The sequence below is a fragment of the Polypterus senegalus genome, chromosome 18 (genome assembly GCF_016835505.1).
Source record: "Polypterus senegalus isolate Bchr_013 chromosome 18, ASM1683550v1, whole genome shotgun sequence".
Lineage (NCBI taxonomy): Eukaryota > Metazoa > Chordata > Cladistia > Polypteriformes > Polypteridae > Polypterus > Polypterus senegalus.
This window is the reverse complement of record NC_053171.1, coordinates 71,217,873-71,243,249: the sequence shown is the minus strand read 5'-3', so window position 1 is coordinate 71,243,249 and position 25,377 is coordinate 71,217,873. Positions and strand designations below refer to the sequence as shown.

Here is a 25,377-nt window from a genome sequence, read left to right as displayed (position 1 = left end):
GAGTGCAACTGATGGTTTGTCATCCCAGGGCCATACTCCTGCCATTTCAGGCAGCTGAGAAGGAGTATGCACCCTATGTAAATCCCAGAGCAGAGAAAAATGGTGCTGTAACCAAGAAATTCCCAGGGAGGGTCGTGTGTAATAAAAATAATAATACATTTTATTTATATAGTGCCTTTCCCATGCTCATAGAAGATGTGAGCAGAGCTGCTGTTTTATAAGAGAAATCCTCACAGGTGAAGTACATTAGGCAGACATGGTACCCCTGTAGCTTCACTGAGTGAAAGGGCCGGTCTCTAATCCAAAGGCTCAGAGTCAGAGTCTATCTAAAGCTGTCTCATGGAGGGTCAGCACCTGAGTGAAATTATGAATAACATCCCCATGGTGAACTGAACGCAAAATCTGAACCCCTAATATTTTCCCAGTACCTACGCCACTGAGGAGAGTGCATTGTAAAATCCAACTTTGCTTGCTAGGTTTGTTATTCTTTCTTAATATTTATTGTTCACACATGAGCAAATCTGAACACCCACCTAAATTCAAGTGATTGGCAAATCAGGAGAACCATACAGATAAGTTTCAGATTCCATATTTTCGTTGGCTAATTACCAGACTGTGTCAATTAAAAGGGAAATCCCATATTTTCTTAAATAATCTCAACTACTATGCTAGCTGTGTTAGGCTCCAGTATCCGCCACAGTGCTGATCTGGATTAAGCGTGTTAGAAAATGACATGACATGCAAGTCTTTGAATTGGTGAGTTCTTGTGCTGCCTTGTTCAGGGTTTCTTTCTACCTTGGAGAGTATTCCATGCTGCTGCAACCCTGCTGAGAGATGACGGATGTGGGTATCATTCATAGTGATTTGCTAGCTTTATCAAACCAGTCCTTGAACCTTAATTTACGCACGATAGAGCCCTAACTGATCAGTTAAAGATTTATTGATTTTCGCGTCCATAAACAGCACGTGGGCTCGGACCCCACAACGTGCTCCGCCACTGTCTTGGATGGCTATGAAATCTGACTGGTCCAGGACACATGCATTGCGTTGCGTGTGTGTCGATTTTATTTTTTTTTTTCCTTTTACATTTTTTGTCTTTTCTTCTGTGCCTTGAGAGGCGGTTGTGTAATGCCCACCCCCACCCGCTCAGTTCATATAGATTCCAGCGATGCATGCATGATTCAGATCAGCACAGTCTTATCCGGAGTTCGCTCCCGGGGTGTCTCACTCGTGCTCTGCCTCTGTGTGTGTGGGGACGCCCGGCTCATTTCACAAGCACGATAGCCATGGTAAGTGACTGCTGTTTCTTCTTCTTCTTCTTTCTCTTTATTCTTTGTCTATGTGAAGGCAGGAGGTTAACTGGTATCACTCATTGACTGAAGATGGAAGCCACAGAGCTGTGTGCCAGGCAGAGTGTGCTCTGCAGACCCCATAGCTTGTCCAGTGAGCATTCTTGCCTCCTGTGATTGAGCAGGTTGGAGGGCTATTATTTAGAATGATTCATTTCATCCTGTTTATGTTCCTCACTGATCACATTAGGGCCAGTTAGAATTGGCAAAAATCATTCAGAAATGGTGAGACAGTTTATCAGTCATTATCCAATGATTTCCTTTTGTTATTTATTTACTGAATAAACTAAATTTAAATTCTGTATGCCACTCTATGGATATCAGTGGTTCTATAAATTAAGCTAGATGGCTGACCCAAAACGAAATACAGCTCTCGATGGGCTCTTTTCACATCTGAATCAGTGCCTTGTATTGGCTGACCCAAATCAGAAGAAGCACTTTCATTGGCTGACTTCAAGTCTAAATCAGAGATTCTTACTGGCTGATCCAAAAATGATCAGGCTGCACTATCATAAAGGATAAAATCCTTGGTAGAGTCCAGATATTGCAGGACAGGGTAAAAACAAAGAGCACATTTAAAATTGGTAAAAAGTTCTCTTAAGATCATCTGAACAGATAGTACTGAGCTTTTTAGGTCTTTTTTGTCAAATCAGTCAGATCAGCTACCTGATCAGCAAATTAGGAATACCTCATCTATTATAACCTGCCAGACAGCACAGAGCTGCTTTGGTGTCCCTTGATGTGGATACGTGAGTCCCTCCCCAGTCTTTTTCATTTGTGGTTTGATTAACCCCTAGCCATGAATAACCAAGGTAGTGAGTTTCTGACTCACTTAATTTGAGCTTCTTTGCAATAGCAGTTAAAACATCCTGCCCTTAAGCTGTTGAGGACAGCCTGAAATAGTGGCAAGTGCGCTTCCCAGTCAGTACTGAAAATAACAACATCATTAAGACACGTGCTGAAATAGTCAGAATAAATTCATTTGATCTGCCATAAGCTAGAAGAGGGTTCTCAAACTCTGGTCCTGGAGGGCCGCAGTGGCTACAGATTTTCATTCTAACCCTTTTCTTAATTAGTGACCTTTTTTTGCTGCTAATTAACTGTTCTAATTGACTTGTTTTTTAAGATTTGTTCCCCTGATCGTTCCTCTGAATTGCTTTATTTCTTTCCTTAAATGGCACCCAAACAGAAATGAAATGTAAGGTGAGTGAGCCAACAGAAGACCAGCTAAGTCAGGGCCTCAAACTCCAACCAGTTGCTTAATTAGGCACCGAGTCTTGTTGTTAATTACACCTGTTCTTTAATTCAATGGCTTGCTGCTGCTCTCATTGTGCAATAGCAGACATTTCTTAAATTGTTGATTTTCTCTTTTCTAAGAGCACTGATAAAATGTTTTGTGGACCTGAGCAAATCAACATCCCTGAGACCTTTACCTTTCTTTATTTTCAGATATTGTATGTTGGACACAGTTTGCTGGTCCCGTATTGGCTCATTTTGTATCTCACTATTGTTTGGCAGCTAATTAAGGAAAAAGAAATAATTAAGGGGTCTGAGTCTTCAAGAGCCAGTCAATAAAAATGAATTCAGAAGAAGTTAATTAGCAGCAAAAACAGGTCACTAATTAAGAAAAGGGTTAGAATGAAAATCTGAAGCCGCTGCGGCCCACCAGGATCAGAGTTTAAGAACCCTAAGCTAGAATGTGAGAGACACCCCATTAAGTCCAAAAGGGGGTCTAACAGATTAGAACAATGCAACCGTGGTGGCAAGCACAGTTTTTTCACCACTAGATTCTTCAATAGCCCCCTGCCAGTCAGTATCCTTTAGTCAAATAGTTTCATTGGCCCATGTCACATCTGAGTCAGAGGTTCCCTTTAGCTGAACCATTTTGACATTCGCATCATAACTGGGGCATCTTGGGTTTGAATTTGTGGCTTCCCATTTGCTGATCCAAATTGTCTCACTGCAAGTCTGATTCAGAGGGTCACATTGGTTGATCAAATCAAAATACATATTTATTAGCTCATAGACTCTGAATTGGCAGATGCCATTGGCTGAACCATTTTGGAAAGTGCGGCTTAATTGGCTCATTTCATATTTGAATCAGGTGGCTCACATCAGTGAAACAGAAATATAAATCAGATATCCACGTACTTTTTGGCATGTCAAGTTTGTAAATTACTATGGGGGATGCCCAGCTATTGCTTGGGTTGGAAAAAAGTTAAACAGTTTCCATTTATTATTTGGCAATTAATTTATTATTCGAATATTGTTGAAAACTCAAACTGCCATTATTAATGAATAACAGATTATAGTCGCCATGAATCATTTAGAGTGCCTTATTATACACAACATTTTTCATTTTGCCATTAGGAGCAAGAATGTATAAATTCTTTACTGATCCTGCTCTGCAACAGGCGACGTATAGTTGGCCGCGTGAACAGCATGGTTCTTTGAGATTAACTCCAGTAACTTTAAGTGATTGTCTTTACGCTTTATTTATAGACATCGCAAATACAAGTAATACTGGGGATTGAAGTCCTTTGAATTCAAAAGGGAGTTCATTGGAAATCAAAGATATACGTGGAATGAAAACCTCCTCTTCCTTTCCGATTCCAGTTAGAATAGTAGCTTTGATCACGTGTGGATGATGTGACAGTGGTGCCACATTTCTCACAACCTTGATATATTCATTTTTCCCAAATTAAATTAGAATTTACTCTTTTAGGGTCTTCCTTAATTTTTCAATTTTTTTTATTTTTTATTTTATTTTATTGAAAATGTACTCTTCCTCTCACTTCGTGATTATGTTGTAACGAACATTGAGACAGAAATATTTTCTTGCTTATTTATTAGTTGTTTTTTTTTTTTAAACTATTTTTCATTTTGGTTACGAATTGGGAGCAGAATGGTGACTCAGTGGTTAGAGCTAGTGCCTTGCAAATCCTAGAGATTGGTTTCCAATATCGGCCCACTCCACTGCCTGTGTGGCTTTTGTGCATTTTGCCATCTTTACTTTGCTTCTGCCTCCCAACCCCAGGTGAGTGGGCTCAGTTCCCAGCCTCGGCTGTCTGTGTATGGAGTTTGCCTGTTGACTCTGTGTGTATGTGGGCTTTTCCTCCTACATGACACATAGCTGCTTATTAACCCAGTGCTGCTGGGTGTGAATGTAGGTATGCTTTGTGACAGGCTGGCACCCCATCCAGCTTTGGTTGTTGCCTTTTCATTAAGTCTGCTGGGATATGCTCTGGCCCATGGCAACCTCCAGATTGAACAACAGCAGACACACATAATGAATGGACCAAATATAAAGAGGGCAACAAAGTCCTTGAGAACATTGCAGAGGTGAATCTGAACCTTGGTTTGATGAAAGGAGTACCAAGGCTTATCTGTGCACAGTGCTGGCACTTTTAGATCTCTGCTCTGCTGTGCTGGCTAAATGATTCCTCTCCTTTGACTCCATTTCTAGCCTGGTGGGGAGCCACCATCAGGACAAGTATGTCATATTCATTACATATCATTCATGATATTCTCCACAATTTCTACATATTTAGGCATTCTAAATCCCCAAGATTATTATTTTGAGCCCCTCTCTGCCTACCCTTTACTTTCAAAAGAAAGTTATGGGTGAAATTGTGCCATGGGCACCTTACTCATTGCTTAGTTTAAATGAGATGATCAGGGCCACCTGCAGACTACACAAGGAGTTTCTAATTATTGGCATCTCATCTTGAACACCTTATTCTAATTTGATGGATTTCAAGTAGTGATAAATGGAGAGCACGTTTATTTTTTCCACATGTCAGATCTGCACTTTTCTTCATTTAAACTATGAAAATGACCATACCAGGTCAATTTTACACCGATGAGCCCCCACAATGAAACCACTGCCAGGTGAAGTGAATAACATTGATGATGTTGTTCCAATGGCACCTGTCAAGGAGTGCCATATCCCAGGAGGCAAGTGAACGGTTAGTTCTTCAAGGTGAGGTGTTGGAAGAATGAAAAATGGGCAAGTATAAGGATCTAAGCAACTGTGATGTGCCAAATTTTGATGGCTGGATGAGCTGGTCAGAACATCTCCAGAACAGCAGGTCTTGTGCAGTGGGTGGTACATACTAAATGTGGTCCAAGGAATGACAATCAGTGAAGTGGTTACATGGTCATGGGCTCCCAAAACTCATTAATGCATGTGTGGAATGAAGGCTAGCCTGTCTGGTCTGATCCCACAGAAGAGCTACTGGAGCACAAATTGTTGAAAAATGTCATGCTGGCCATGAGAGAAAGGTGTCAGAACACCCAGTGCGTGCATCGCTGCATAGCCACAGACCGATCAGAGTGTGTTCAAGGGTTGACTTAGCCTACGAATTCCCTAGATCTCAATTCAATCAAACATCCATGGGATATGCCAGAAAAACAAGTCTGATCCATGGAGGCTCCACCTTGTAACTTACAGGACTTAAACAATCTGCTCCTAACATCCTTGTGCAGATACCACAGGGCACCTCCACAGGATTGGTGGAGTCCATGCCTCAATGGGTCAGATCTGTGTTAATGGCATGAGAGGGACCTGTACAATATTAGGCAGGTGGTTTTAATGTTATTGCCAATCAGTGTGGGTGTCATTTCTTCAAGTATATCACCGTTATCTGTTGTCACTGTTTATATGAATATCTAATGTTTGCTGGTTAAAATATGTTAAAAGTTAAAAGTCATCAATTCCCATGGGGTGTACTTTTCCACATGACTGTATATGTCTAAGTGGTATGTAGTGACTTTCACAGTCAGTATGCACTTTACAAAATGGTTTATTTAGTGCCTTTCTTGTACACTGTGTTTATTTTAAATGGTGAAAATTCATACTATGAAGTGTTTGTTGAGGCATACTTGAGTAGTATAGTGACTTGCATTTGAAAAGAGGTGCCCAATCTACCACAGAGACTACAGCGAGACAGGCCCTTATAATTAACAAACAGATGGCTTTTGCAGCATTGGAATTTATTACCCTGCCAGCGCAGAGGGTGCAAAACCACTAGGATGCAGCAGCCCAAATGTTATTAATATATATTATGGAGAAGAGAAAAGGCAGCAGTGAGAGACTCATAATTTAATAGAAACCCCTAGATTCTTAAATGTCAGTAAGAAGTCTCCTATATTTTATCAACACCCATGTGCTTTTGGAGAGAACAGCCTTGCATTTTAAAGGAGCTGGCACACATGGAGCCTCTAGAGGGCACTAGAGAAGAATAGCTCCAGGGCTTCCAGAGATAGAAGGTGAGATGGGATAGATAGATAGATAGATAGATAGATAGATAGATAGATAGATAGATAGATACTTTATTAATCCCAAGGGGAAATTCACATACTACAGCAGCAGCATACTGATTAAAAACAATGTTAAATTAAAAAGTAATAAAAATGCAGGTAAAAACAGACAATAACTTTGTATAATGTTAACATTTACTCCCCCGGGTGGAATTGAAGAGTGGTGGGGTAGGAACGATCTCCTCAGTCTGTCAGTGGAGCAGGACAGTGATAGCAGTCTGTCTCTGAAGTTGCTCCTCTGTCTGGAGATGATCCTGTTCAGTGTATTCAGTGGATTCTCCATGATTGACAGGAGCCTGCTCAGTGCCCGTCACTCTGCCATGGATGTCAAACTGTCCAGCTCCGTGCCTACAATAGAGCCTGCCTAGATAGTTAGCCAATAAGGGACCAGGGATTATTGTGGGCCGAAATGGACACGTTCAGGGTGGGTAATTTATCCAGGACATTGAGGTACACCCTAGTCTTTATGAAGAATGCTCAGCAATCTTGTTAGACCACATAGAGTCAGGGCAAAGGTTTTATGTCTCATCTGAAGGATGGCACCCATTTTTACTGCACTGCATTGGGGCCTTGGATTCCACACACAGACCACAGGGTAAGCACCCTGTGATGGCCTCACCATCACCTGTTCCAGCAGCCACCCAAGCTTTTACCTAGCCAATTTCCATCCAAGTAATGGCCGGACCAAAACATGCTTAGCATCAGGTGGAATACACCTTCTGAAGAACAGGTGGATTGGCCATTACACCCAAGTTTTGACCCCATTAGGTGGACCCAGAGAGACTGTAGGTTTGTTCTTTTACTTTTAATTGTGTTGAGTTTTGAGTCTTTGATATAGCAAGGGTTCTGCTGTGTAACGTGATACCTTCCCAATTTAGGTTAGAAGTTCACAAGCTTGCTTACTCACTAGAGTAGCAGGAGTTTCCCCATCGCTCAGGCAAAGTTGGAAACCTCAGGTTCATGGAAATGGGTGGCGATTTGTTGTTGGTTGCTCTCCCTTTATATAGCCCTTTCTCATTTCTGGTCTTTTCATGGCTCCATTAGGAGTGCCACATTGCATATTTCTAAATTATATATTGAAGTATTCTTTCAAATTTTTGTTTATATATAAAACTGTCTAGTGTTTATTAACCTGTATATAGTACCTTTCATAGCGAGTACCACAACATATATTAAGAAGCGTAAGAACTTCAGTCCCTTTGTCGCTTGTTTGTTTAGCTAATAGCTAAACTGTCCCAATATCTCATCCAGATTCTTCTTAAAGGTTTTCAAGATTTCTGCTTCAACATCATGTCTTTGTAGTTTGGTCCAGAGTTCCACAGTTCTAAATGCATGTCCCCGTAATTTACACTGATGTCCTTGAATACATATTTCACCATTAGGTTATAAGAATTCTTCCGGATCTGCTTTATTGACGCCTTTGAGGACCTCCATTAGGGCCTCACACAGTTTTCTTTGTGCAGCCTAAGAAGGTTTAATTCTATGAGTCTGCTAGAGTAGGATATATCCTTAAGTACCATGATGCACCTGGATGCTCACCTCTTGCTCAGCTTCTAGTGCTGCTATGTCTTTCTTGAGGCGGAGTGACCAGAACTGCACACAGTACTCCAGAATAGTTCTCACTAGTGGGTTATGTAGTCGGAGTACAATGTCCCCCCGATTTATATTCAGCTGTTTAAACCGTATATAAGCATTTAACCAGTAACAGTTTATACTCATAGCCCCTTACACAGCGAGTATTCTCACACAGCGATTCCTTTTTAATTTATACAACATCCTCAGTAGCATGGTGGTCTAGAGTTGTGGTCCCTAGGCTTGATTTCCCAATCCGTGTGGCATTTGTACATTGTACCTGTTGCAATCTCTTTGACCAATTCTCCAGTTTGCACACACATCCTAGTGACGCACACTTTAGACTATTTAGCTGAGTGTGAATGAGTGTGTCTTTGTAAGTGTGTGCCCTACAGCGGACTGGCTTCTTGTTTAGGGTTGGCGCCTGCCTTTCTCCCAGGACTGCCAAACAGATTCAGAAAATCGCTGGATTTTCCTTTCCTTGCCAACACTATCCCAGGACTGTAAATTGGATTAAACAGCTTTGAAGATGAGGTTACTTTTCCCAGAAAGTTTGTCAAAACAAGAGAATATAATGCCTTGAATAATACTGAGCACCCATTGGAAGCATTCCAGCTGGCAGAGTGGGCATTTCTCATGCCATGCCATCTTAAAAACATTCCGGAACCTCTCACTTACAGCAACTTATGGCTGACCGATGGCTTTGCAGGGCCAAGTGTCCTTCACACTTCCCTGGAGCTTTCAAATAACCATTTGAGCCATTGGCTTGGAGCAGGTTTAGTCAGTACTGACAAATGTAGTCACTGATTGCAGTCCGAGGATGGTAGGGTCAGTCTTTACTTATCAAATGGCATAGTCAGGCGCCCACCTTAGAATATGACAGGCGAGGCACGTGACAGTTGGCACTCTTACCACACGCCTGGAGCCAGCAAATGATTAACTGTGTTGTTGTTTTGGGGGGAGGGGTAATTATTATAATAATAATAATCATCATCACTGTTTTTGTTTTAAATTAGGGGAATGTCTGTAATTCTTGTAAAAAAGAAAGTCTCTCTGTTTGCTAGAAGCCCTTGTTAGTGATGGGCGACTCCAGTCGAGGCAGTGAGGCTGCTAAATATATTGGAAAACCAATAAGTAAATGAACTTTTTACCATCTTGAGCAGTTTATGGGTATAACTGCTACCAGCAGCTGCTGTCTTAGGGAGCGTTGTCACAAAAGTTCTGCAACAGAAAGCCATTTAAACTCAAGTAGGCTTTATATTCACATTCTAAAGTCGAGACTACCCCCCATCCCACCCCATATGCTCAAATTATTAAAATGAATCCATCAGTATAGCACCTTTCAACAAGCAAAGAAGAGTAGAGTTCACTTTAGAATGCAGTGGCCGAAACTCCTCGGTCCAAAGCAAACATCTTCAGTTCCGCCTGTCAGCCAGCAAGGAGTCGCCCATCGCTAGAGGCAGCGTTGGAAAATGTCATGCATGCTTTTGCTGGAAACAAAATGTTGGATGCCGTTTAAGTTCACCTTTTTTCTTTATTCTTCTGTCTTCTGCCGTTTTTCCCCCTTCCCCCCTCCCTTTTCCCCCCTCTCCCTCCACCCCATTGTAGCAAATTAGACGGCCGGACGAAATCAAAGGAGTTGCTAGTAGAGTCGGATCCCTCAAAGTAAATATGTTTAAAAAATTCTTTGCCAAACTTTCCAATGCAGCTTCTCCTGTTTTCCTCATTTCTCCTTCCATTTGTCACATTCATTGGCATTTCATTCTTTTCCTTTCTGCATCTCACAGTGCCATTCCTCAGGCTGGCCACAGTTTGACCTGGGTGGGTCTGGGCGGGGCAGTTGAGGGTTGATTCTTCAATGAAGAGTTTCACAATGTTTTGCAGTTTTCCTCTGGCATGAACCGCTTCCCCAGAGGACCATGGTGATGTCATAGGTGACTCTGACCATGTGTAACGAGACCTGGTCAACTTGTGCTGCAGGCAGAGTTCAAGCATTGCATTCCTTAAGTGGGATGAAGAATCAGCTTAGCGATGTGACCATAAGGTGCTCAAGGAGAAAAGACTCAAACATCCCTCCTGTTATACTCAGTGACTGTTATTTTTATGTTTTTTTTATTGCTTAGTGTGATTAGAACATCAAAACTCCTCACAGGCGCAATTTCAAAGGTTGTGTCCCTTGCCATTGTTTATAATCACCACCAGAGATGCTGTGAATGTGAACTCGTCTACATGCCATTTTACTGTGATGTGCCCATGCTGTATTATCTATGGGAAATATAGGAATTATGAATCTCTCAGTTCAAATGATACAGAGTGCTGTAAAAGAGGAGACCAACAAAGATAAGGAGATGGGGAACCACCTTGGTGACCCTGTACAACTGAAGGTTGTGAAAAAAAAAAAAAAAAATCACACAGTAATTGCAGAGGCAAGTTCAGGATAGAACAGGAAACAAAATGGCCTGTTGCCAGATTATTTGGTCATGTGGCAGGAGAAAGTGGGTCCAGGTCTACGGACCGTGGAAGGGGTGCCTGCGATGAAGTGGCTGTCAGTCTTCTGTTCTGCAGGTGAAGGAGAAGAGAAGGCATTAGAATGTAGCACCAACCTCTTTTATGGCGAGTAGTTACTGTCACTAAAGTCCTTAAGCTGTCTGCCATGTGCACACATGTGACAGTGCATAAAAACCGGGATAAAGTAAGTAACCCGGTAAAAGCAGAAACCTGGTTTCTTGAAACCCCCCACTTACATGCGCAAGTCCACTTAGAGAGTTTACCATTGGTAAAATGCTCCAATGTCATAAAAATGCCCTAAAAAAGATTAAACACCAACAATGGGCGCTGTGAACTCGAAAACAAGCATGGAGGCTGCGTCTCCTGACATTGTACCGCTGAGCCTAGTACTGTACATTCAGCTCATCAACATAAATTTAACAATTTCTGAAATATTAAGACAGATTATTTCAACCATGAGAAGGAATAATGCCAGCGCTAAAGCATTTTCCTCAGGAAATGTATCTTTGTGGACACTTCCACTCTTGTCTACCCATAGCTGCTGGAAGTGTATGCGAAGCAAAGTGTGCAGTGGACATGCAAAGACTACAAAATCCTTAACAATAAACCTGGTTAGGGGTTTCCATGGTCACATAACTGGGTTCATCATAGAGAAATCTATGTGTGTTATCCCGGGTTCTCTAATCAGAATGAGGGGTATACATTACATTTGTGGAGCAGACGCTCTGTGAATTAGCAGGTTATTAAAGCTCATGTAAGCACACTCATAGAAACACCCTTATGAGAGAATTTGGGGTCAGTTTTGTTTCCTTTATCTGACCAGACCTCTCGTCTCATTTTATGATGGCAAATTTAAATAAGCTTAAAGGGATTTGCACTGTATTTAAACTTTCATCTTTATTGATTATTGTGGGATGGAGAAGGAAATCAACAGCAAACTGGACTTTCTGTCAAAATTTGGATCAGAAATAAGAACAAGCATAGGAGTGACATCACAAATAATAACTGAGAAAATTCCTGTAGCAGGTGATTGTAGTGCAAGTGTACAGTAAACTTCTATCAAATATAACAGTTTCACCGTGTGACGCTGAAATTGCTAAAACAGGATTGAGAGGCTACATTTCAACACTTAAGTTCTCTAAGGCTTTGTTGAGTGAAAACTTTGAACCCAAAACCCAGGTTTATGGTAAAAATTCAGAAATCAGTTGCATTGATCTTGTCCGTTCATGTGATTTTCTTGTTGTGTTGTACTTTGCTGAGCTGCTCACACAGAATGCTTTTCCATTTGTAGCGAGGTTGTTCCAATTCCCTAATTGCCCACTTTCCAGTAGGTCTCAAAATGTTGGTAGCCTCAGGAGGCAGAAGTTGAAGAGGACAAAATTAAATGTTGATGCAACAGCAGAAGATGTTAGAGTAAGTAAGCGAAAAGAACTAAAAGCAATGTAGCCAAAATGACACTCAAATGCCATCAAGATGTGATGACTTTGTGTCCTAATTTGGAGGTCTGGCTCCTTCAGTTGTGGTTCCATAAATGAATGGTCACTTCCTGTTGTCGGACATTTTTTTATGATGACCTTGGAAAGGGTAGGATGCCCTGGAACATGGAGGAGGTGACATGATTCATCTTGCTAATGTTCTTTAAGATTGCGTGGAAAAGGGGAGAAAGCATTAGCAACTGTGCCCGTTCGTAGTGTGGCTTGGCATCACTTACCTTGACTAAGCCCTGAAGGTGTCCCTAGCTTGCTTATGTCTGCCACAGTATATGAGCAACTTTTGTTTCACACAGTAGACATCCTGAATTTTAGGATGTATAGGAATATTATAATCCTGCCTACCATGGGGATTCTGGTTGTTGAGCCAAAATAATTTGGATACAACAAGAAACCTCCTAATCAAATGTTTGCCTGTTTAGTCAGACATGTTCAATTAGTATGCTTCTTGTAGCTGGTAGTTGATTATCTAATTCTTATGTTAGAAGTATCCTATTTATATATGGCCACATGAGCTGGTCACACTTCCGCATCAGTCTACGAAAGTTAATGTTGGTCATAGGTGCCCTACTATAATAAGCTTCCTTCTGCCGATCAGTATGGAAAGTTTGCTATTAATGAAGAGTCTGCAAACCCTACAGTTGTAAATTTACTAATGGTGTCATATTGGTCAAGAGTAAATCTGTGATTGGTCAAGACTTTGTTAATATTCACAGTAGGAAATGTCTCTTCATGAATGTCTTTTACCTCTTGCAAATGGATTTTTTTATTGTTCAGTTTCTCACAACTCTCACTTGAAGAGGTTTCCTGTTGGTCCACATTTCCAAATCCGCACATTACAAAATTTCCCATTGGTCAAAGTCTCTGACACTGTTTTGTCAAATGTCAGTTAGCTCTTACTCATAAACGTTTCTTACTGGTTAAAGTCTCCCACCCCTCAGAGTAGAAAGCTTCTTGATGATCGTAAGTGTGATTTTCCTGACATGTTGTGACACTGGGAGTTCTGGTACCCCACTCATTGTTCTGATAGCTGATTGGGGTCATGCATACTCTATGGAATCTTAAAATTTCACTAAAGGTTGGAGGCCTTTAGAACAATCTCACATGTAACTGTGTTGTGTTGTCACCCACGTTACTTGACACTGAAGAATGATGTGATATTCCTGTTTTTATAGTACACTAACTTTAGCTAATCCCATTGTCAGTATTATCTTGTTTAGGCTGTATCTTGTGACTGGCAGACTACCTTCGCTTGTGTTAATCTGTTTAAAGTACTTACATGCACTCCTACCAGAAATTTATAGCTTTTTGAGCAATGCTCCTCAGTTTTTCTTCTTTGAAAATGCTATTATGATATTCCTAAGAAGAACTATCACAAAGTGGATTGTTCTCTTGCTGCAATTTCACCAATATTTCCTCCCATTCATGCATCTACAAATGTTTTGCAGCCATGTTTGCAAAGGCATAAACACTGATCCCACTTCCAGATTAGTCAATGGGAATATCCATGCAGAATCAGGTCAAATGCCCTCTCCCACCTGATGAACTCAAGCCAACAGTGACTGAATTGTTTTGACATGTCCAATGGTGACCCTATTAAGCCCCTTGAACCAGGTCAGAATTTGATCTCAGGTTAGGTTCCTAGATCCCTTACCCTGCAAGTAGTGTCATTCACATTCCATGTGGTTTTGTGCCGAGTTGATAAACCACTTTAACTACGGGGTACAATCATGCAGGGTATGACCAACCTACTGCATGTCTACAATCTCTTACACATGGCAATTTGACATTTGAAGTTCACATAGCATCCATGAGACAGTGTTGGTTGAATCTTGAATACTGTTATCATAACTATTTAGATTTCTCCATAAAATGAAGCCAAAAAGGGAGTTTATGTCATCATATATAAATAAAGAGCTAGAAGAGTATCAGAAGGAAGCAGAAAGCCTACTTACAGACATTACATTCACCATTCAATTGGTTACAAAGCTGCCTCTGTTATGATTCTCGAGAGTTCCAAAGCACGTAAATACCAAAGCCTTCCAAAAATGATCAATTCAGGGAGAAACCGACAAACCCACCATTTAACACACGCACACACAGAACCTTTGTAAATGCAAAATTAATTCTTCACAAAAATACTCTGTACTAACAAGAAGCTCCATAGAGCACAAAAGGCTAAACAGAATTGCCTAAAAAGGCAAAGTCCCAATACAAAATTCAAAGAGTGGTCAAGAATAGAGCAAACATTTCAAAAAATCCAATCAACCACAAAAGCATCAAAGCAACAGTTAGAATCACAATAAACATTCACCAACTCCCAGGTACAACCACAAGGGACTGTGGGCTACCCTAACCTTTACAGGGCTTAGGTCAATCCCTTGTGGTGATAAAAAGGTGGCCCTGCCTCTTGGCGAACTGCCCACAAAACATGAGGAACATAACACAAGTATAAGAAATAAAGCAAATAATAAACAAAAATAGCATTAAAATAAATCAAAGAATAAACAATTAGCAAAAAAGACATAAAACAAGAATTTGAACCCCCTCATGACAGGAAATTTCAGAATTCTGATAACCCTTCATATCTTGCCCTGGGAAATGTCCTGGTGTTTAGTTGTCATTTTATTCCTTTAAGATTCTTTGATAGCAATGGCTCAGCTCCTCGTTCCAGACTAACTCCTCTCTTGTGTCCAGCGCTACTGAGAGGGACAGGCAGTTGGTCGCTGTGAACCGATATTCAGACTAGAGGCTTCATAAAGAAAATTGATGAGTGAAATATCTCCTGCCTTTCATGTTTGGGAAATTTTATGGTGTCAGTCATCAGGCTTACAGTGGTAGTCATCTTGTGCCCTGGACCTACAGTACATCTCACTGCCTCAAATGCGTGTGTGTTCTTACTGCTAGAAGAATTCCTGTTGGTCAACTAATACATTCAAAACACATCTCATTATGGCTGTCCATAGCCAGGGAAAATGTCACATTTTGTTAAAATAATAAAATATTTACCCAGGCCTGAGACCTTAGATTTTATGCTAGATATAGATTTCATATTTTATCTCTTCTAGTATTCAGATGACCCACTGATGTCAAAAATTATAGGTCTCCTCATGTAGATCTATTTAACTTAAGTCTTCAAGGAATTTTACTAGCAGTGCCCACATACTTTTAGTGTGTCACATAAAGCCATGTCGTATTTTTTTTTCCAGTGATTTTCTATCATTGACTTCATTAACATAATCTTAGCACATCAGAAGCAGGCACAGCATACCCAGCGACTCACTCCAACCAGTCTGCGTCACACACCCATAAGGGTGGACTTGTGTGTACATGAGAGCGGACAACCAATGAGCGTTCATCTGGAACAACCACATTTATTTATATAGCACATTTTCATACAAACAATGTAGCTCAAAGTGCTTTACATGATGAAGAAAGAAAAAAAAGACAAAATAAATAAGAATTAAAATTAGGGAACACTAATTAACTTAGAATAAAAGTAAGGTCCTGGAAGTACAATGCCTATAATGCAGTGACAAGGAATAAGGAATATGGGTGTTTTGGAGCTTGCAAATCAGAGAGAGGCTTGTCTGTAGAATGTTGCGTGTTTTACATACCACATCGGAAATGGAAAAAAAAAGAAAGAAAGAAACAGTTCTCCACACCTGTAACGGCTTCTCACAGACATCAGCTCTGTCAGGCAGCACATTATTGGCTGTTACAAAAGGGTGCAAGCTCGCTATACTTTGGAAATGGGAAACTGTACTGGAAAGTCATTAAGTAGTCATCTAATTTGATATTCCCGATGATTTCTGGTTTTGTAATGTGACATGCTCAGGCGACGAGTTCACCAACTGCAGTTTGACATCCTTTCCGACTAGAAGTCTGGTAATGTGGCTTATGGTTCTCACTTGGTTGAGGGATATGTTCCGCCTTTTGCCCATGATATTTGTTGGTATGATTTCCTTCAGGTATAGAATCAGAGTGAGAATAGTCAGTCATCTCTTATGGAATGCGGCACATTTTCTAATGAGCACTTATGCGTAGTACTTCACAAAGAGCAACCTCCCAAAACACAAAATGAGCATAAATTCACTTTTTTCCGCTCTACATGGAGCCTAAATGATGGTGGATCAGTTTGGGTTGATTGATGGATTGGCCAACAATTGCCTCTCCACTCCGTCCCCACCATGCTCCATGATTGGTAAGTCATTTGATGTGTCCGCAGAAATGCCCGTGTTGGGGGAAACAGTAAAGAAATGGGACTTTCGGCACTTGTAGGGTGCACATCCATTATGTGTCCTCCATCCAACAGTCTATTGTGTACACCATTGTCAGGGTCTTTTGTGAAATAGGAATAATTTGGACAGAATTTTAGTAGTGTGGTCCAGTCATCAGCCATCGTCACGTCTTCATTGTATTGATTTATATATTTCTATATATATATCTATATCGTTTGTTTTTTGTTTTGTTTTTTTTTTTGATTTTGGGTCGCTAAATGCCACCTTCTTCTGCCCACCTCCTCCTCACCCCCGCTGCCACGCTTTCTTTCTTCTAGGACAAGCCATCCTGTAAGTTTTCTTTGGAAGCCTTTTCTTTGTGCCCATGCTTGCATTTCCGTGGATCAAACAGTGACTGATGATCATTCACCTGCACTTACATCCACACACACACACGCACACACACCTAGGAGCTTAGCCGGAGTCGCCGGGGGGCATTCTGACATGAGGTGCCTGCGGACTCAAGTGGACGCAAACGCTCAAGATTGGGTCTAATCTATGAGTTGCATGAAGTTTTAAATTTTGGAAAGCCAACTCCAGCTTGTCTTCCTTTTTTATGTAATTTTGTCCTGTCTCCTAAAATGGTAAAGGTAAGGCAAAAGCCCGTTGTTTTGTGAAAATCATTGTTGCCTTTCTGTTTTGCTTTCCAACCTCAGCACGGTTTGATTTTTCTTTCTGCTTTCTTTTCTAGATTTCCTCCCCACTCCCCTCCTTTTTGTCCCTTTTGTTGTTGTGTTTTGGTATATATATATATATATATATTATTATTATTATTATTATTATTATTTTTCCCCTCCAGCTGTTGGGTAGCTGGTGTGGCTAAGCAGGCTTCCAAGCCCCTTGTCCATCTGAAGGAACGCTTCATCGCCCCCTACCCACAGAACAGCAGCATTACACAGTCTCTTGACAAGTTGATTCTTTAGCAGCATGGATGTTTATTGCACTTCAAGTGACAGCTTTCTTTTCTTGCTTTCTTTCTTTTTTTGTTTTTTATGTTCTCCTCTCCGTATTTTGTCAAAACCAGTGCAACAATGTATGTCTCTGTACTTCTAGAAAAGACTGCAACCAGCTTGCTCTCTCAACCCATTTTTTGATGTTTACATGTAGCTCCATCGAAAACTGGAGGAGCTCAGAGATCACCTAGAAGGCAATGTGAAGGGATGCTCTCTCAGAGTAAATGTACGATTTCTCCCGGTGATGTTCAGTTTCTTTTTTCTTTCTTTGTTTTCTTCCTTTTTTTGTTTTTTTTTTTTTCTGTCGTCACGCTGGCTGGTACACAAAACTTGTCTTTTTCATTCCCATCTTATCCTTCTTTTTTTTTTCCTCTTTTTTCAATCCAGCAGGGGTTTCATTTAAATGGGGCAAGAGATGTTTACAATGTTCATGTTTTTTTTGTTTTTTCTTCCTTCGTCTCCCCGTCCCAAACCACCTCCCACCCTCCGTTCCAAAAGTAGTCAAGTGTAATAACAGAATAACAAGCTAAAAGATGAAATCTGACCATTACAATGGAAGAGATTGGCTTAGTTAAGCCACGCCCACTGTCTTTGCATCCCCGTTTCTCGTTGTTAAGGTGGAACCTTGTGCTTTTTCCGTTGCCCTAAGCGCAGGTTACATGCTTCATGACCATCTTCATTTGGCACCAGTCATTTTGTTGTTTAATTTGTTAACTCTTTCCTGCTCGCTCTCTCTCTCTCTCTCTCTCTCACTCCCTCCCTCCCCCCATTTCTTTCTCGTTCTGATGTCAAGAAATGTTCATGGTGCAGACCTAAAACATTCCCAAGTGCTGCCTACTCACATGTTCATTTTTATTTATTGTTTACATTTATTTTCATATACTCGACTTTGTTTCTATTTCTTATTTGCTCTTTTGTCCAGTACCCATAAAGGTTGGGAGTTGGAAGGGTTTGGGGTTCAATGAAGATTTCTGGTTCCAGCCATCCGTCCAGTTAGAATGCACCCAGTGGCTGGGGCGTGAAATCTTCACCAGAATAGTCGCTGTCGAGATCTTTGTTGAGGGGGAATGGTGTCTTGGGAGGGGTGATGGTGGCGATAAATTGACAAAAAGATTCCACCTTACCTCGGAAGTGTTGTCTTGAGTCGAGAAAAGGACATCTTTTACCTCAAGCTTGAATTCCAACAGAAAAAATAAAACCCCTGCTCTTGTCTCAAGTGCTGGAACCACCCATGCAGAATACCTTTCTGAAGGCCACGCCGTTCCTTTCTTTAACACTCTTCTCTTTCTCCCACCCTCCCCCTCCACTGCACCCACAGGCTCGGCTCCCTTCCTGTTCATCCACCTATAGCGTTTCAGAGGTATATTTGCACGTGTATTGATGATGCCTGGTTGTGCCGCTCGCTTTCTCTCTGTCCCGCTCTCTGTCTCTCTACCTCTCTCTGTCTTTCGCTCTGTTTGCCTTGCACTGTGCCCTGCTCAGATTATTGTTGGCCGCTATGCATGCTGACCCTACCATGAACAAAAAAAGAAAAGAAAAGTCTCAGAAGGCTTGCACCCTGCAGGTCTGTTCCCTGGCCCATGTAACTCTTTACAGGGACTTGTTGCAGCGAGGGGAAGGACCTTCCCTCCCTTTTCCTTTTTTACCCCCCTCATGCGCTGTGTGCTGTGTGCTCTGTGTCGTGCTTATGGTTTGGTTCTGTGCGTCTTGCCTGTATTTCTTGATGGGTCTCTGTTTCCATACATCCCCTCTCTTGAAATGCTACAACGCTGCCACTGCTGCTGGAAACGGATTTTCAAATGACACTCTACCTGGTAAAGTCAGCAAACGAGCAGAAAGCCAGAAACGCAAAGCGCTGTACTTGTCAGCTTACTCGTCGGACCAAAGCACCTAAAGACGTCAGGCTACTCCTGCAGGATCTGAAGTACGTTTTTAATTTTATAATTAATATAGCTAGAGATAAGTGGAATAGAGTGTGAGAGGCATGGAGTTTCTTCTGTCGCATACACTTGTTCAATTAGTCTTACTAAATTATAAAAAAATATATATTTATTTTTAATACAGATCATGTTTTAAATGTATCGCTATTTTATGATTTTTCAGTTCTTGTGCTGCTTTTTGGCTGTTCCTTTAAAAATGATTATCATTTTTAATGTTTTTTCAAATGAACATTCACAGTAGAATCCTACATTCCAGTCATGATAGCGTTGTAAAAGAGAGTGGCTAGTACTGTGTAGGTCTGGCCTCAAGTTTTTGGGCCTAAGGAATAAGCTAACGGTGTCACACTATAGGACTTGACGCAGCTTCATGTCACATTCAACATCTGCCATTGCTAATTCCCGTTGCTTCTGAGGGTGTTGGATTACACAACAGGGATGCTTAAGGAGTGATTGATTATATGATTTCCTCACTACTTTTCATCAAGATCCTAAAGTACCACAGAGTTAAATAATTGTGGCAGCCGATCAATGCAGAGCTGCAGTCTCGACCCCTCTTTTTTCTTTATCATTCCTGTCATGGTATGACAAACACAAAACATTGAACAGATATTCATACTATCTCCAAACATTGATTCACCACAGCTGCATTTCCCATCTCAAAACACTCATTAGAAAAATTACAAACATTTTGACTACAACAGGCCATTCGGGCCAGTGAGCTTGTCCATCCTGTTCACTTAGATAGTCATGTGCACGTGCCCTTAATAAGTTTCTAACTGTGTTCCCCTGTTCTTGTTGAAGAATTTATTTAAAGTAACAACTGGGACCCACTGGACTAATTCCCTTCATAGTTTTATACCCTTCAGTTGAGATTTGCTTAAACTGAAAAGGATCAACTCCTTCATTATCACTGCTTAACCCCAGACGTTGATGATATTCATGTCCCCATGGTTATTGTATAATACTGTAAAAAGAGCAGCAGCCCTACTACTGATCCCTGAGAGACTCCACTTTTTAATTTCACCTAATTTTTAAAAAGTTATCCTCACCATTACCCTTTGCTTCCTGTGCTAGAGCCAATAAAGCCTCTCCCTTTCCTTCTTTTTTTTTTTTTTTTCTTCAGCCGTTGAGGTCTTTTACTGTTTGGCACTGTTACTTCTAGCTGAGTGTTAACTTCTGGAGACACAAGAGTCCGACTCCCATAACTTGTGACTCACCAGTAGTAGTGATCAGTGAAATTTGCCAAAGCATTTTTCGCAGCAAATATGCTATGTTTGCTGGTGACCTTGTTCGCCAAATATTTTCCTGGAAATTCATGGTGTGGCTGGCATATGTAAAACGTTTTTGTTGTTGTTTCATGGTGCTTTGCAAGTCCAGCATGACATCACTGAGCTGTAGCAGCATTGCACAGAGCTTCCATGCATGTGTACTGTAAGGTTGTTGCTGATCTGCTTGATTTCACGACTTGATTGGTACTCCAGTCGGATCTCCACCCTGCATGCTTCTTATTAAAAAAAAAGTTGCAGTATTTTTATTTGAAAAGTACATTAGCAGAACATTATGAGAATATTATATGTACTGCCTCCAAATATAAAACGGATTCCTGTGAGCTAGCAGTGCAGCACCACATGGCTAATTTGCCTGTATAACTGGCCATATGCTGCAGCTACTAGTCAAAAGAAGGAGACATCCTCTTCCCCTTGTCAGAAAGCACATGAAACCCAATAATAATAATGGAAGATTTACTACTGTTTACAATGAGTCTCTTTCTTCATGATGGAAAAAAAAGTGTGAAGGTCAAAAAACAAAAAAGATGTTCCAGCTGTGCCCAACTTTAAACAGTGAAATGAGTCAGTCCCATGCCTACGCTTCACAACACTCTTTATTTTATTTACTTATTGGTAGTTTGTGGCCATTTCATACATTTTGTTTTTGTTTATCATTCCGTTTGTGTCTTTTGTAGTTTAAAGCCTCACAGCTCACATCACATATTTGGCCACAATAAATTGATCTGACATAGCTGTCAGTCACTTCCTAAGCCTTCTGGGACACTTAAAAGACAATTGCACTACTCAAAACTACTTCAGCGTCTTCTTCCCTATTGACTTCAATGCATTTTATGTACTTCGGCAAAGTTCATGAACATTTCAATGATTTCGCTGAACTCATGACAAAGCAAGTTCAGTGTGGTTTGCTCATCCTACTTACCAGATTAATGTTGGTTGCTGCAAATAGTAGACAGAGAGTTGTAGAGTCCTGAGTCACCATGGGTGTTAATTGGCAGATGTTACAACTATCTGCAGCTTTATGACTTTGTTAAGATTATTACTAAAAAATCAAGGGAAAAATGGATAGTGTGACACCACCGCATTTCATCGATTTCTGATTTGTATTATATAATTACTAGAAAAGGCACATCAATGACTTCACAATTAAGGACTATTATGGTGGGGCCCAAGATGCTGCTTGGAAATGTCAGAAAAATCTTAAATACATGCAGTTTATTTGACTAAAACACAAGTAAGGGTTTGTTATGGGGATCACACAAATTTAAAACAAAAACAGACAAAACAAAGCAACACAATCATCTTACTGCATGGGAATTTCTCGAATATGAGATCGTAATTCTGATCCCCACAAGCATACCATCGGCAGTATTTTTTTTTCCTCCTGAAAGATCAAAGTTAAAATGTGCAATGCTAACTGAACCCTGCTTAATGTGGTGATTGGGCAAAGTTACCTAACAGGACAAAACAAGAGGTTTAGTCCTGAGATTTTAGCTGTGGAAGTTAAACGCCATTTTCTTTTTTGGCAGGGAGTCTTCAATTTTTCCATAAACATTTGACAAAAAAAAAAAACCAAAACACTGACCTCTTGCTCTTAAATATGTTGGCATCAAATGTAATCAGTTAATGTGGTTGCTGTGCTGCACTGGTAAATCCAGTGTGATGCTAGCTTCAGATAAAGAGACAGAAGGTATGTAAAAAGATCTTAAAAATTCAATAAACAAAGAAAAAATTGCTGAAAATAATTGAAAATGTTCTTCAGTGACAGTAGATTCATGTTATGCCTCTCTTGCTGTGATTTGTCCTTGACATTTAACCATTGTACAACTCACTGCCTAACTTCTGTCGCATGTTCCCTCTAACAATGAATGGGCTTCACGTCTCATCACATAAATACGTCTGCGCCAATCCCCAGGGTTTGGACATTCTGTGTTGATGGTGGCACATAGGGGTTCCTAGAGAAACTACAACCCTGCTCCCTTAGTTACCTTTTGAAAGGGTAATAAGTTCTAGCAGTGAACTTGTTGGCTACTTGTTCTCCATTCTCACTCTGTCCACTTAGTCCTTGTGAAATCACATCTGTCAGCCCCGGCTCAGCTGTGTTGGCTTTCTTCTAGTTCTCCATGGCCTTTTTCTCTTTGTTAGGACTGTTTATGTATCAGCTTTATCATGTTCAGGACCTCTAATGCCTTAGGTTGACAGCTGCAAACTTCCCAGGGCTTCATGGTGTCCCTCTGTTAGGGTTATACATCTACATTGAGATTGTCCATGTTCTGTGTTGATCTGTTGCTTAAATTACAATTTCCTTGTGCAGCAATGTGTCAGAGATTTTAATTATAAATTTGTTGAGGATTGAATGATGCAAGCGGTCATCTAGAAAAAGAGGATCAGCCATAGTGACGTGTAATTTCAAGCAGAAGCAGATCATTTTATCATCAAGGATTATTTATCCCACACTACCAAACCAAACATCTAATTGTGCTTTTGGTATAATTCACAACGCTCTTCTTCAGTTGTTTCAAAAGGATGATTAATTATGAGTGGGGAATAACTCATCTCTAGCAAAGAAAACTGAAATGCTTCATTGCCTGTGACGTGGATTTTATGGGTGGTCTTGTCTTAGATACTGCTAACCTTAACTAGCGTCCTTAGTTTTTTTTTCCCCCAGCTATTATTACACGGTTGCTTTGCCAAGTGAGAGGTTAATAAATAATTCTTTTGACACTGACAAGTTTTTAGCTACAGGAATGAAAATTTGTTCCAATTAGGTAAGTAAAAACAGCAGAATATTTCAGATAGATGATTCTCTTAAGACAGCCCATTAAGCCTAGAAAACGTCAATGAGAAGATCTGGATTGCACTGGCTAAACGTGATAGAAATTCAAAATCATACCAAGTCTGAGAGGGTCACTCAAACACTTGAATAATGCTAGCATTGTAAAGTGACACATGACCAACACACTTTCCTCTTCAATTTATCAACACTAAGCCGAGAATACCCCAACACCGTATATTATTAGAATGTCAACAGATTAATCCTTGTTATCGTGTATTATTATTTTTGTATACTGTATTTGGCTGACACATTAACCTTTAAGAGCGTAACATGTTACAATTGATGGTATACGTGCACATTTGTCCAAATTTGAGCAAGTGAATTGGCCATTTAAGCACCATGCTCATAAAATGCATTGGAGCTTGTGTTTGAACCAGAAACCCTTGGCCTGATTTTGATTCACCAAACTGTATTCATTCAGACCCCATTATCGTATCATTATAAGACGGCCATCTTTATTTTGGGACATTGTTAATACAATACAGTGAAGTGATCACTTTCTACTCCTATCTATTGAACAATCCATCGTGTAGCCAGGAGTATGCCAGTACGCTTACTACACATTAGCTATTAGGTGGCGATGAGGTGAGAGATAGGTAGCCAATTAAATACAGGGGATTATTAGGGGACCAGAATGACCAGCCAATTGTGGGAAATTTAGCCAGGACATCAGGGTACAACTACTTATGGATTTTTTATGACTGCAGAGAGTCAGGACCTTGATTTGACATCTCATCTGAAGAACAGTGCCAGTTTTTAAAGAATCAGTGTCCCCGTTACAGCATTGGGACATTCAGATCCATTCACACGCCACAGGGTATGCACCTTCTGATGGCCTCACCAACACCTCTTCCAGCAATGACCTAAGCTTTTTCCTAGATGGTCTCCCATCCAAGTACGGGCTAGGCGCCAAACATGCTTAGCTTCAGGTGAAGTGCAGGTGGCATGCGGTGACTCTAAAACTCAACATGCTCCTCTTCCTTCTGCACAATCCAAAACACTTCTTTCAGCTGCTCTTGTTAATGGACCATTTGTGAGGACTTTATACGCATGGCATCTCCACTTGAGCACTCATTGGCTGTCAGCTCTCGCAAACACAACAGCTCACCCCTACCACTGGCGACTCACTTCAAGAAAATCAAGCCAGTTTGATGTTGTGTAGTGAGCCGCTGTGACCAAGTTCCTGAGGGAGTCACACTGGACAACTGTCAATCATGGGAGCTCTGCAACAGTCCATGGTACATTGTGGCTTTCTTAAGGCTATGTAAATGAAGTCTATGACCGAAAATTGTTTGAAAAGTCATGTAATGTGATGTCAGCTTTAGAAATATATTGTACATTGATTTATGTTAACACTGCACTTCTCATAAAGTTCAGAGTTGTATGTACGTTAACAAATCTAATTTTGTTTAAATAAAAAAAGTACCACGGATTACAATATTGCATTAAATATACAAATAGACATGCATTTTAAAGAAAACTAAATAAACACTGTGTTAATCTCGATGTGCACAGTGTAGCTGCTACTAGATCCTTGTCACCCGGCTGAGGGTCAAAGGAGTCCGAGGCTACCCCAGCATCACTTGATGCGTTCTACATACTGTATATACTTTTAACATAGAATAGAATTTAGTAAAATACCAAATGTATAAAAATATTCAGAATTGCAAGGCTAGTTAAAATCGCACTGCAAATGTATACATGAGAGTAGGTACGTAGGTACATAGCATATGTTTTTGGTGAACCTGTAGCTTTAAATCTCCGATGAGCAGCGTGCACGTGGATTGCGCTTGTCAGGAGTCATTTGGTCAGTGTGATGTGGTGTCCACACAAGTCAGGCG

The 25,377-nt window shown here is 40.6% G+C and overlaps 1 protein-coding gene across 13 annotated transcripts in view; it reads left to right on the top strand.

Moving 5' to 3' along the window:
- LOC120519137 (gephyrin) overlaps nt 1–25,377 on the top strand; it is a 378,763-nt gene that overhangs the window by 271,839 nt on the left and 81,547 nt on the right. For 3 of the 13 annotated variants that reach the window (XM_039742265.1, XM_039742264.1, XM_039742267.1), the window contains exons 9-11: nt 9,852–9,908; nt 17,629–17,700; nt 18,793–18,834. The exons of 1 other annotated variant lie outside the window; for it this stretch is intronic. In XM_039742265.1, coding sequence (XP_039598199.1) covers nt 9,852–9,908; nt 17,629–17,700; nt 18,793–18,834 — 171 coding nt within the window. The remainder of the gene's footprint in view (nt 1–9,851; nt 9,909–17,628; nt 17,701–18,792; nt 18,835–25,377) is intronic. 9 more of the 13 variants (XM_039742268.1, XM_039742272.1, XM_039742276.1 and 6 more) reach the window with 6 other exon arrangements.